This window comes from Leuciscus leuciscus (assembly GCF_965113295.1).
Source record: "Leuciscus leuciscus genome assembly, chromosome: 16".
NCBI classification, from domain to species: Eukaryota; Metazoa; Chordata; class Actinopteri; order Cypriniformes; family Leuciscidae; genus Leuciscus; species Leuciscus leuciscus.
In genome coordinates, this window is record NC_138740.1 from 9,841,161 (window position 1) to 9,855,141 (window position 13,981).

The following is a 13,981-nucleotide window of genomic DNA, read 5'->3' on the forward strand; positions in this document are numbered from 1 at the left end:
TTTTTTTCTGTTTGTAAGTTAATGTAACGTTAGCTAACGTTAACGTTAGCGTAATGTGCCATTTTTTTGTTGGCCTGGCCTTCATGTATGTATATCAGCAAAATATTAATTTAAACGTTCTGTATCTAGCCATTTCTGTCTTTTCAAACATGTTACTTAATGCTACCCAGCTTATTGATTACAGTGTGCAAAAATTGTCAAGTAAAATCTATGATGCAGTCGACCATATTTGAAGTGTCCTAACAAATGGCAGTTAAAGTTATGATTGAATAGGTATACATGTTTTATTTATGGAATATACTTATTAATATAAGTAAAACTTTATATTTAGTAACAGCAGCCAGTAGTGGTATTTTCTTTGGCCCATTTTTTGAAGTCAGTCTTACTTTTTTTCTTTACTTTTTTTACAGCGAAAATTATTCTTTTCTTCATACAAAAGATGAAATAGCCTACATCACAATATAAAGCTGTCCCCATGCTCTTCTGGTGTGAACCTCACCTTTATTACATGTAAGTAGTTTTTCTTAACACTCACATATAATGTATAACTAACTATCCTTGATTACTGACCTTTCCTTTTCTTTCTCTTTCAGTGACGTGTATGTGGCAGTGCAGGCAGTGTGTTACAAAGGAGAGTTGTAGGTACAAATTGCTTAAGCATTATAAACTACACCATTGTTTTGGAAACGACAATCATTATGTTTGTGTATATTTAAATTGTGTATATTTAATAGTCATTCTCAATGCATTTTCTTCCCAAAGAGTACTCTTAAGCTGTGCCGCCACTGAAGTTTGAGTTAATCTTGTCCCCACCCCACAGAATGACACTATACATACCCGAAGAGCCTGTGTCATCAAGTCTCTGTGCACCTACTTGAATGAAGACCCTGAAAAACTAGTGAAGGCATATTTGGTGAGTTGATAAGAAAATACAGTTTTAAAAGCCCATTGAATCTGTACTTGGGCCGTGTTTTCCCCTATTTGCTACAACAAACATGTGACTTGAGAGAACACATAACTTTGTCAAATAACTGAGCTGGACAAATTGTTTATTTATAGGAAACTGATGGTACACAGTTCTTATGTGAATTGGTTGATGCACGAAAACAAATATTTTTTTATTCAAATCGGTTGAGCTCTCAAGGGGCCTAATTTGCATTAAAAAAAAATGGCATCAGAAACTGTACATGTATGCTTTTGTTTTATTGCAGTGCATTATATTCCAAAGTGGTTCTAATGTTTTAGCCACCTAATTTATTTTAAATATGGTGGCCAAATAAATTATTACAATCTTATAATATAATGCACCACATTATACTCCAGCACCCAATTATCACCTTTCTGACAGTTTCATCTTAAAAACTGAATAATTATAACCTTGTAAATGTAGGATTCACAGCAGAGCTCCTGTATTGGATTGAAGTTTCCTTTACAGGTTTACCTAATAAAGTGGCCAGTGAGTGTTTAAGTGTGCATTTCTTGTAATAAATATTTGAGCTAATTTTTGCTTGTGCTCTTATCCCACAGGATTCAGAATTTGAGTCACAAAGTACCATGGAGCAAACTGTGATAGGAGTGTATGTCATACTGAAGGAGGGAGCGCTGCCTAACGATGACCCAGCAGACATTGGTGTCCTTGAAGGTGTGGAAGTGCTCAGTGACTTGAATAGTCAGGCTTGTGCTCTGTTATTTGGACTGATATACTGTTTGAACCTGAGCTACCCACCAGAGCTCAAATGCACTTTTGAAGTCTTGCAGAAGATCTTTCTAAATCTAAATGGACAGATGTTGTCATCCAAGGCACAGTTCCTCAAAAACAAGCTTTTGGAGTAAGTGAGCTTGAAAAAGATGGACTGAGACTACGACAGTGTTTTACCAAAGGGACAACTGACTGGAGCAGTTGTTACACACTTGCTATAAATTCATGTTTGTTCAAATTTTACTTTTTTTGTGTGTGTGTGTCAAGGCCAAGGTTTACACTTACAAATTCCCAAAATGGGTATTATTAAAATGGCTTAATTTTTAAGATGTGAAGGAACATAAGCTACACTGGTAATTTGCTGTTTCATCACAGCAAGCTGCTGTAAGGTTTTTATTTATTTAAGGTATGTATTTATTTATTTTTATGTTTTATATATACACCAGTATTTCATCAGACATTCTTTTTTTATTATTATTTTACAGCTCATATTGTTACTCACAATTGTTTGTTAAATTCATGTTTATTTTCAAATGTAAAATGTTTCTGTATCAGGCCATGGTTTACCTGACAAATTCCCAAAAAGGAAAGTGTTAAAATTGCTTAATTTTTAGAAGTGTTAAGAAAAAAGGGGCGTTAAAGTCCTGCAAGCGTTTCTTGGGGATCAGTTTTCTCAAGAGCCAAGATTTTGTTAGCTAAATGTTTCTTATACATCCTGTTACTAACACTCAGATGAATGGGATACTTAAAGTGAAGAAAGCAGTTCAGACTTAACTGGTGCATGTTAAAGCCCAATTAAAAAAAAAAAAAATTTTTAATTGTTTGCATGTTTTCTGTGTTTTTTTTGTACACTCAAAGTAATCTCACTAAATTAACTAAGAATGAACATGTAACTCAAAAAATATTAAAATGAGTTTAATGGAAATGTTAATATCATGTTTAACGAACACATCTATTTTGTGTTCAAATAATATGATAAAGGTTGGTTGACTTAACTTGGTTTGTTTAGATGGAATATAGGTGGCATGATAAAATCATGTTCATCCAATGAATAATTTTTTTGAGTGATGCTGCGCTGCAGGTCAGTTTAGGGAAGCAAGTAAGTTAGAGTAAGAGACTCGGCCAGTTGTCGACGGAAGACGCAGAGAGCTAGAGTATAAAAGTTATTAAGTGTCGATTGGAAGACGCTATGGGTGTCGATTTGAAGACGCCAGATTTATTTATTAAGTGTCGATTTGCAGACGCTAGATAGTCAGGTTTAGGAAAAAATCCACTACAATACGTTTCTCACCTGTGCTCTTGACAAAATGTCCAAACTATTGATGCCACCGTGAACCTGCTTAGGTTAGGCTGTACCCTAAGTCCAGCCTCCCTCAGTCTTGGTCCGTGGTTTATTACATGGTCCACAATTGTAGCACGAATTTCGTTACACAGATTTGGTTGTCTTCTTCTTTGTGCATGTCCTACCCCTCTTTGAGGTCTTCCTCTCCCTCTTCCTCTCTCTCTTCCTCTACCTTGGCCTCTTCCTCCACCTTGTTCTCTCCGGATTCCCCCTCTCATCCACACTCTCCCTCTTCCTCTGACACCGTCCATTTTTGTTGAAGACAGGTGAACTTACCTGTTGCCTTTTTATAGTGCTTACACCTGATTGGTGTTGTCTACAATTAAGCACCAGTGTGTGTGGGCACCTGGTGGCTGTGTTTAACTAATTGGTTCATGCCAAGGCCTTTGCTTTGAAATTGCAATTAAATTACATCTTGATACATTTCTGTAAAATGCATACAAGTGTGTTTAGTGTTTTGCAAATTACTGTGTGTAATGTTTTGCAAAAAAGTGTGAAGCTGACCATGTGCTTACAGTTGTGCAAATCTAGGCCAGTGTTTTGCTCCTTGAGTGTAAGGTTTTGCTAATTGTGGAAAAGTTTTAATTTTAGTGTGTAAGCAATTGAAAATTAATGTCAATTTTACGATTCTCCGTGACCTAATCTAAAGTGAGAACTATTTAAGTTAACAAAGCATAAAAAAAACATTTTCTAACTCTTTACATATGAGCTAATTAAATAATAACAATTTAGTCAATTACAGTGATAATGAATTAAGAACTCACTATATAGACTATTAATATATTAACAATGTAGAGTGCTAAAATAGTAAAGAGGAACTTCAAAAATCAATGCAGATTTCACAAAGAATGGAGGAGTGAAATAAAAGGACAGTCTTTGTTCACTGCATTGCAGATGGCTACTTCCTGAATTTATGCTGTCTTTCATTGTGTTTTGTCTCCCAGTTTCTACAAAGTGATGCAACTGTTTTAGTTTCTCATCAATGCAAGTTAGACTGCTCTTTATGGCAGATGGGAGCCCTAATGTATTTCTTTTCTTTTGATTCTCTTACAGAATTTTGGTAAATATGAGAATCCAGACTAATGTTGTTATGGGGCAAAGATTACACTCTTCCAGCTGGGGTTCTGATGGTACTTTATTCAAGACCAAGTGTTTTGGCGCGAGGTGTATGTTTAGTAATGTAATCATGATTATAATCAAATTTAAAGTGATTATATAAGACATTACTATGGTCTTCACTATATATATATATATATATATATATATATATATATATATATATATATATATATATATATATATATATATATATTCTCCTCTGCAGCCCTTAAAAAAATAAAAAAATAGAAAGGAAAGAAAATGACAATGTGAAGACCTGCAATACTTTTGTTATAATACTTTGAATGTCTCTACTTACATCATGTTCTAAAAACATACATGATTTACCATTTGGGGACTAATTAGTTTAGACCAACAGCCAAAAGAAAATAAATGCAACCGTTAGTCCACAAATGGCAAATGAAAAAGACTTCTGCGTTGTCGTTCTTTACTGTATAAGCCTTTATTTGTAAAAAGTCAGTTGGTTACTTATAACCCTTTTTTGTACCACATACTGTAACATCTTGTATTAGTAAAAAACACATTTTGCTCAAACACCTAGAAAAGCTGACCGACACCATTACATTAATTGGCACTGACAAAAAGAAAATAAAGAAAAGGGGGGAAAAAAAAGAAGAAAATACAACCTTTTACTTTACAAATGTTGATTTCATGAAGACAAATCATACCCCCAAATGGATCGTCATAAATCATCACACCTCAATAGTTCAACAGAATCAAACCAAGAGCTTAATGAGAACAAAACCAGTACAACACAAAAACAGAATGCATTTTACTTTCAGGGCAGGATGTAAAGTAGAAATATATTTCCTTTCTATGAGAAAACATCAACAATAAGAGTTAACCATTCATTTAAATAATACAACAAATACAGGCAACTAGAAATGAAACAAAACAGTATAAATAGCGACTGAACTCTCAAATTAGGTATGAAGTGGTTGCCCTAGATATTTGCCAATTTGTATTTATTTAAATTTTTTGAGGATTTTCACTTTAGGTTAGTACTTAACTTGTGTGTGCTGTGTTTATGTGTTATAATTCGCTTTATCGGTAACGCTATCCTGGTGCAAAGAAAATCAGCACAGCAAAGTTACTGGCCTATACATTTTAACAAACTCTGAGAATTTGCTTTGCCAGTCGTGCATTCTCATGGCATGAGACTTTAACTTGCTGTTTTGTTCAACAAGATGTAAGCAGGTCTAGTCTACTTTGAACTAATGGCTTAATAGGTGTGTCTATCTACTCTCAATTCTATGTGATATATATATATTTTAAAAAAGCAAGAGAGGATGAAAATGTGCATATTCTTCGCATATGTTTTATGATGAATTCCATGAATCATTTTCTCCGTAATTCTCCTTTCCTAATATAGATAGTATTTGTCTTTTTTATTTTCTATATTTAATTTAAGATTTACAGTGTTTGGTTCGATCTCTGTGTACAAGAAGAAGCAAAAAGCTTCCTTCCCTTGTATGTGAGGGTGATATGAATCGCCAATTTTAGAATAGAAAAGAAATTATGAAAATAAACCTTTCTGAAAACGTAAGACATGCAAAACAAAACCGGTATCTTTTTGTGAGTTTTTCTCCTCTTCTTTTTCTTTTTCTTTTTTTTTCAGAGATAGGTTTTGTTTGCAGAAGTTATGCCGGTGCTGCAAAAGCTGTCCATGCCAGTAGCATTGAGGCTAGCTGTTATTACCAACTGCCCTGTTTTGTTCATGCATTAAGAAATATAAGTGAAAGATATCATATTTACAATACAATTCACATGTAATTACACATATACACAAGAGGCAAGAAAAATTCACATTAAAATCAGTTCAACAGTTTTTGTACTTCCTTTTCTCCTGCTTCATGGATGGATGTAGCAAAAGACAAAAACAATGTACTCGAGTAAAAGCTATTCGATGATTTGTTGAGTTATGTTAATGGAATGAAAATGTGGAAGTGAGCATATGGGGTGATTTGTGTGAAGTGCGTAGATAATTATGTCCTCCATTGTCATCAGAACACATTAGCACCCCCCCCCCCCCCCCCCCCTTTTTAAAAAAGAACAATAAACAATAACAGACAATATATTTGTCTAAAACTGAAGCAAAGTGCAAGGCAAAAGGAAAATGCGTCCCCTGTCCCTTAACCAGATATCAAATTACACTCAAGAAATCATTAGTATTACGATGAGTCACATTCTCCAAAAAAGGCCAACAATCCCATCCGTGCTCAAGAGTATGCTACCTTTACACAATTCTGATCAAAAATCTCTTGGTTGTCCTAAATTTCCATTATATAACGTCCATCTTAATAGATGGAGTCTTGTCGTTTTTGTGTGTCATAACAGTGTATCTATGTCTGAGCCACTATTCTTCAGAGAGTGTGTTACAAATATAGACATGAAGGGCCCATTTCTTTTCAAACACAGTTTTAAGGTGGCAAATAATGGCCAAATGCTATAAATTATGCATGCATCTTAAAATGGTCCCAACTGAACCCTGTTTCGCTCTTCACTCGCTAAAAGAGGTAATTAGCAGCAATTTCTGTCACAAATTTAAACCCATTCGACACATTCTTCGATAGACCAATTCATATCATACAAAACAAATACACAACAAAAAAACACAGCAAAAGTTGTATGAATAAAAAATAACTACCCATGCAGATTCAGTCTGCATGTGATTTTGATATTAAGTTTACAAAACCTAAATTATTTTAATAAGATAAAAAATAAGATAAAAAAAAATAAAAAAAAGCAAATTCAACATGGACGGCCATGAATACTATCACCATCTCTAACCTAGTGCTGCTACATTTATCTGAGTATTTTTGCCAAATGACCCTTGTAAACTGGCAAATTGGTTTTTAACAACAATTAATCTATCCTAGCACTATGATGAAACAGTAAACTTTCAAATAAAATCTAAAATGCTAGAATGATTTGTTGCATGCACCAACTACCTCAGATAGTGAAACATAAGTGAGAGTGTAGTTACCCAGCTAAGAATGCATTTTCAGAACAGCAACTTGTGCAATTATAAATATATATATATAAAAAAAATCCGATACAGCTGTTAGTGTGTTTATACAGCAGTAGGTTGCAGACTTAGCAAATTGGTCAAGCAGGCTAACTATAACTAAATTAGCAGTTAGGCTGTGTCCAGTTTCTAGGAAAATGTTGTTCTGCTACTTGCCATTCTGATGTGAACTACTACACTAGCCATGTTTCCACTCACAAAACACAGAACCACATTTCTTGGATAAAATGCTTAAATAACTTGCGTTGCATAAGTGTATGGGAGAGACATTGAGATGCAATTACAAGAAATAAAGCTGCAATTATGGAAATTAGTCTTTGATTGCCCAGTTAGGCTACAAGAAGTAATATCATAATTTTGAGACATAGTTGCAATTATGATAAATAAAGACAAAATTACAGAAAATAAAGTTGAAATGGTAAGATAAAAGTAGCAATTACTCTAAATTATAAATGATGTTAGATATACATGTGTAATTAAGAGAATAAAAAGATTTATATCTAGGTGTACATTTAAAAGTGAGAAAAAAAGATGCAATTACGAGGAATAAAGCCACAATTACCTTATTTTATTTTATTACTCTGAGGTCTGACAAATGAAAAGACAATGTAATCCTAAACCAGGAAATATTTGGTTCTACACTTTGTGGTTCTGAGGTTAAGCAGTGGAAACATAGCCAAAGTACCTGGGTGAGACATTTGAGGGAACTAATTTGTCACTAAATTATCCTTTAAGGTTCTAGAACTGATAACTGAATTGTACCCCAAATGTCCAATGATCAAATTATAATGATCTTTAACCATGTTTAAGGCTTGAATTGGGTTGAAAGAGAATCACTCTCTCATGAACTTTGTTGTAGTTGCATTCTATTGCTCATTAATATTTCATGAAAATGCTTAGTGATCTTGTTAAGGCAAATCTTGCAGGGACAAATGCCCACAAACCAGAATCTTTCCAAAAAGCTGTTTTAGCCGTAAGCTCACTGTGAATAAACAGAGTGCTGGTGCTACAAGAACATGTTGATGATCAACACAATATCCACTTGAACAAATTAAACATCCAGCATGTCTCAGTGGCACAGTATGGCTGCATTAGCATGTTGCTAATCCCCTCTCTATTGAAATATTCAACCCATGCCTATCGTGATTGGTCAGGACGCATGGACCAATAGTGATTCAGGTTACCCATGTGGAACAATAAACTGATCATTAGTAAGAAAGACTGCATAGTGCCAGCAAGTCTACTAGAAATGTATGAAGCTATGTAGTAAATGGGCGCTAACTTATGTGCATTGTACTAACTACTTCTAAGAATTTCTAATTATTCTCATGAATAAAATACCTAACCACAGGTTATGATTATGATATACTGTATGCATTTTTTTGCTCTATTATTAGTCGCTCAAAGGGAAAAATTAGAGCGCCTATTAACACCGATTGATAACTTAGAGCAGTAATATCTAATACAAAAATATATCAACATCATTTAAATTGTACAGTTCTACCAGTTAATAGTGGTTGGCGCTCAAATGAAACAATGTACTGTATATCCCACCTTTTCCAATGTGTCAAAGGCAGCGCAAAAATCTTCCTTCTAACTGATCTGGTTCCCTTGAATACAATAAGAGAAATGTTGGCTAATGGTGGAGCTGGCATTTTCAACTTATCGCTAAACTTGTCTACAACACTGCACTAGTAACGGTGGATTTATATTGTAGCTTAAATGGTCTGGTCTACATTGTAAATTCATATCTAAACAGTATAGATTAAATGAGTATACTAACGATACCAAATCAGTAACTAAATACTCTGCCTTTGAACCTTCATTTGGCAAAGCATTGCAGCATCTTGAATGCCAACTGAGAGTTGTAATTGGCCAAGGCACCCCCATAACACTCATGGTAACTAGAGTTACTCATGAAAAGCACTCTGACCTCCATCCTCTTTTAGTGCAGATTTGCGCTTAACTTAATTGCTACACTGTGCATGCATCTGTGCATGTCTCGCTTTGCACTTGAGAGTACTGGCTCCCTTGCACAGGTGTTATGGTCGTGCTCACAATAACAAATAATAACACAATAAGTTGAAATCCCTCAAACATGCTTCTATGTAACATAGGACTTTGCAAGTACATTGAGGTACAGCCTCCTATTTCCCCTTATTCCATTGTTTCTCCATGGAATGAGTGATCTTTTGGTGATCTGGTGGTTGGTTCACACCTATAAGACTGTTGAGAGGTCTGGTGTGGGATTGAGCCAAGGGACTTTGTTAAGCCCTGAGGTCTGAGGCCTGCTCAGAATATCCTCATCAAGAAACTCAAGCAAGTCTAGGGCTCTCGCGTTCCCAAGGCACCACCGGACCCTCCTCACTTTTAAATGTCCCCTTGCCCAGTTATTCAGCAGTTCAGTTCTCATCCACATCTTCAAGAACTGATCCAACATTGCTTTGAGAAGCATTTGTTGGGATGCTTCTACTCATCGATCTACTCTGAGACTAGAGACTACCAGAAATAAGATTTGAATGAATATGGATGGTAGATGAATTGACATATGAATCTGAGTTTGTGGTCACCTGGAGATGGAGAAAGATCAATGAAGCTGATGTGAATCATAATGAGGCAAAACCCAAAAGAACTGGTGGTGGGTGAATCAGAGGTAAATGGTAAAAAGAGAAATGGATTATAGGCCTTTTTGGTTGTCACTTCAGTTCATGGCTTTTATCGTACATGTCATTTTGCCCCGAAAAGACTCAGAAGCATTTTTTTTTCCTGATTATGCTGATGTCATTCATCTTTGAGATTCAATCCCAAGATGCAAAACGTCAGAGCTGTGGGTGGGTCTGCAGTGCTTAAAGTGAAAGGTCAAAGATCAAGGGTCATCTGGCCCTCTTTCACTGATTGATGAACTGAGGACACATCCTTCAGGTTTCAGACAGGCACATTTTAGAGAAACTAAAAACATCAGAGTATATCATTCTTGGGATGGTTCACTACAATGACTGAATATATACAATATCAGGTCACACTATGGTCAGAGTGGTTGACTTAAACATGAAACAGATAAAAACATGGTCACATCCCCTGTTGAATACACAATAATCTTTTCTTTTCTTTCCTTATTTTTTACATTTTTCACATAGTTGATGGACTAACTTCAAATCCAAGTTCTAAAGAAACGTCACAGCTCACTGAGGGTTTCCCTCCATTCCAAACAACACAAAGCTCTACAAGATGTTCATGAATACTGTATCAATAGAACAGATGAAACGCACTAGGAACAAGAGTAAAGAAAGAACACCAATACTACCTGACCATGGCAATAAGGCTACTGAATGAATGAATGTACTCTCTCTTTTTTTTCATTTTCTTAAATTCTTGATGAATGAAGCATACTAGTGGCTTATTATCTATTAATGAACTACCTCTAGAACATGTTTAGGTGTCGCCCTCCAAAAATATATGATTATAGCCCAAAAATGAAAGAAAAGATGATCTGCAAAAAAGAGAAGAGAGAAAATGAAATGTACTGACACTGGGCAGGATGCACTGGTTTAAACTCAAGATGGCCGTCCAGTGTAAACCATTGACCAGAGCTGAGGTCCGATAAAGAGAATGCTTGTCACTTGCAAAATCAAGGAATGACACATAATTGCAAAAGAGGTTGCTGTACAGTGTAGAAACGGACAATTCCGTGAGGATGGGGAAAGAAGTGGATCGGGTCTGGGGTCCTGCTCAGTTGACTCTCCCCGAAATGCTCAAGCCACTTCTGATTTCATGAGCTGCGGTTACGAGAGGCTGATTACAGTATCAATAAAAAGCCGATGAGACGTTCAGATGTGTCCTTTTTCTCTTGCGATCTTTTCTTTTAGGGAAAATATCATGCAGTCTTTAGTTCCGTACCCTCGAACAAGGGACTGATGCTTGTTATTTGTTTGTTTCAGAAGGAAAAGAAATTCAAATACTTGAAATGTTTCTCTTGTATTATTCTTAAACATTCAAGTCAATCTATATAATAGTTTTTTTTTTTTTTTTTTACACAAGAAAAGTCCTTTAGATTTTACACACGCATGTGTATATAGAAATATAATATATAGAAATATGCATATACATATGTATCAACTTTATATGTGTACACATATTTTCCAATTGTATCAAAGCCAATTCAATGTGCTCTCAAAATATGGCCCATGTTTCCTAGGGGAACGCATATCAATTCACATAATACAACCAATAGATAAGGTTGAAGAATCCAAAAGTGATAGGAAAAATGACCCGGGACCACTTGTCAATGGTGCTAACATCCGTCAAGTTGGGGATTTTGAGCTTCAGCTTGGACGAGCGCCTCCTTAGCCGGCAGTTGGCACGACTGCGCATGGCGCTGCGGTCCAACGAGTGGTGGCTGAACCCGTCCCGCGAAGCCATGGGCTTGCGGAACTGCACTCCGGAGCTGTCAAAAGACATGACGGAGTTCCGTGAGTCACTGACGCTGCTGCCTACGTCGGATGGCATCACTTCATTGTTCATCTCCAAAGTGGTGAGAAGAATGTTTCCGTAAGCATCCACCTTGAGGCAATAAAAGACAGAGAGGGGTGGTCATGAGCAGCCACAGGAACCGGATAGCCCTAAACTGTTTCAAATAGCATTTACTTCCATTCAACCTTTCATGCAGATGCAACGATGATGTGATGTGACAGTTATAACAAACTTCAATTGGGAAGATTACAAGACGTCATTCAAAAGGCGATGGCTGACACACACACACGCACACACGCACGCACATGAGCACACGCACACGCACAGTAGTTAATGACAATATTTCATCAACTCCTCATTCTAAATTTCCACTGTTTCAGCTGATATGATTTCTAAATGCATGTACCCCGACTTTTCTTTGTTCCTCGAGATACAGATTTCTTCGCTGTGTATATGACCTGAGGGTGTTGCTTTGAAACGGCGCTGAAATGGAGTCCTTGCAATGTGAAAGAAAAAAAAAATTAAGAGAACGTTAAAACGCTCATATAAACTCTGACAATCAAGCAACAATTTTTCGAAGAATACAAAAGTGCATAAATATAAGGGTGAAAAAGAAAGAGCCTGCATAAAAGACACAGACACAAATGCCTAAATTCAGTAAAACTATTTTAGTAACTGAGCTTAGAACACAGTTGTTAAGTATGAAAATGGCTGACACATTTTGAGGAGGGAAAAATGAATCTAAGTCTATCTCTTGATACATCACGGTACTTCTATTGAAAGAGAAGCCTGTGGCAATAAAGCAGACTAGAATCTGATAACATAATGACAATGTAATTTGTAACTTTCCAAGCAAGAGGAACCTCTCTTAATAATGAAATGCAACTTCAATCAAATTAAATACGTCACTGATTAAGTAAAGTGATGGTTAATGGGCTATTGAATGTTTGTTTTTAGCAGTGATGTGATTCATTCAGGCAATAGTTATTTTGATGAGTAAAGTTGTTCTGCTTACAAACTAGGTAAATCCGTATTGATTTAGACATGCATGAACATTGTCAATGCTTATTAAATTCAATTAAATTAGGTTTTAATTAGAACAAAAATTAACTGTGTAACCGTTAGAAATGGTTTACAAGAGATCCTGCATACCTGTTCCCTTAGACGCTTCTCCTCATAGCGGGGACGCTCGTTGTTGGCTTTGTTCAGCTTTTCGTTGATCTTTTTCTGCTGCTGGGGTCCCCGTCCAAAGAACACATAGTTTACAAAGGCATATTCGAGCAGGGCCAGGAAAACAAAGACGAAGCAGCCCATGAGGTAGACATCGATGGCTTTCACATAGGGGATCTTTGGGAGGGTCTCCCTCAAGTGGGTGTTGATGGTTGTCATAGTGAGCACCGTAGTTACACCTGCCAGGAAGATTGTTAGTCATGTGAATAAACAGTGTCACGTTCACACTTGCGTCATAGAAGAGTTCAATTCTCTCTCTCTCTCTCTCTATCTCTATCTCTATCTCTATCTCTATCTCTATCTCTATCTCTATCTCTATCTCTCTCTCTCTATATATATATATATATATATATATATATATCAAAAGGGTTCTTTGCCAGCTACGCAAATGTCAGTGAGATGAATTGGAATTGGACAGTTCTCTCATTTTAGAAATACTTGATCTGCATACATATAAGATCAGTCTATCCATCTTGTTTTAATTTCAGTACCTGCATCACCCATATAATGATACTTAATGCATTTTTGGGGGAAATGGAGTCAAAGTTGAACTTTGTACAAAGTGAATTTTGAGCATCACGCAAGCTTAAAGCTTTGCTCAAGTTTATTGCATTGGGGAACCCATATGAAAGGGTATCTCCTTTAATCATGGTCGACAGGAAGTTGTATATAAGTATATTTGGAGTAAACAAAATTCAAAATGATTGATATGGTTTTATACAGACAAGAAAAATTCTATGGGATTCACATCCTGTAAAAACAGGGTGCTTTTTAAACAAAATCTGAAGGTTACCCAGGGCCACACGAGCAGCAGAGGCATCATAGTTAATCCAGAAGGAGACCCAGGACAAGATTGTGATCAGGATGGAGGGCATGTAAGTCTGCAGGATAAAATAGCCAATGTTTCTTTTGATGCGGAAACTCAACGACAGCCGAGGGTATGAACCTGGGGAGACACAAGTACATAGCAGAAGCCGAAAAAAGATATGTCAACATGTAAGCGGGAACACAAAAGAGCAAGCACAGGAAAAATAGATCTACAATTTGCAATTGTCAAAGTCTGCACTTTGACAACAGATAGTCATTTTCCCAT

General features: G+C 36.1%; 1 protein-coding gene and 1 long non-coding RNA gene across 2 annotated transcripts in view; one reads left to right on the plus strand and one right to left on the minus strand.

The window, feature by feature from the left end:
- Positions 1-453: 453 nt before the first annotated feature.
- Positions 454-2,044, plus strand: LOC309476955. Its single transcript, XR_014198433.1, has 4 exons — positions 454-510; positions 594-642; positions 763-913; positions 1,528-2,044. It is a non-coding gene; the product is annotated as an uncharacterized lncRNA (long non-coding RNA).
- A 2,334-nt stretch (positions 2,045-4,378) lies between these two features.
- gabrb4 (gamma-aminobutyric acid type A receptor subunit beta4) overlaps positions 4,379-13,981 on the minus strand; it is a 101,739-nt gene continuing 92,136 nt past the window's right edge. Inside the window, exons 7-10 of the mRNA XM_082141334.1 lie at positions 13,682-13,834; positions 12,811-13,067; positions 12,065-12,154; positions 4,379-11,748 (exon numbers count right to left, since the gene is read on the minus strand). Of these exons, the coding sequence (XP_081997460.1) occupies positions 11,395-11,748; positions 12,065-12,154; positions 12,811-13,067; positions 13,682-13,834 (854 nt within the window). The 3' untranslated portion in view covers positions 4,379-11,394. The remainder of the gene's footprint in view (positions 11,749-12,064; positions 12,155-12,810; positions 13,068-13,681; positions 13,835-13,981) is intronic.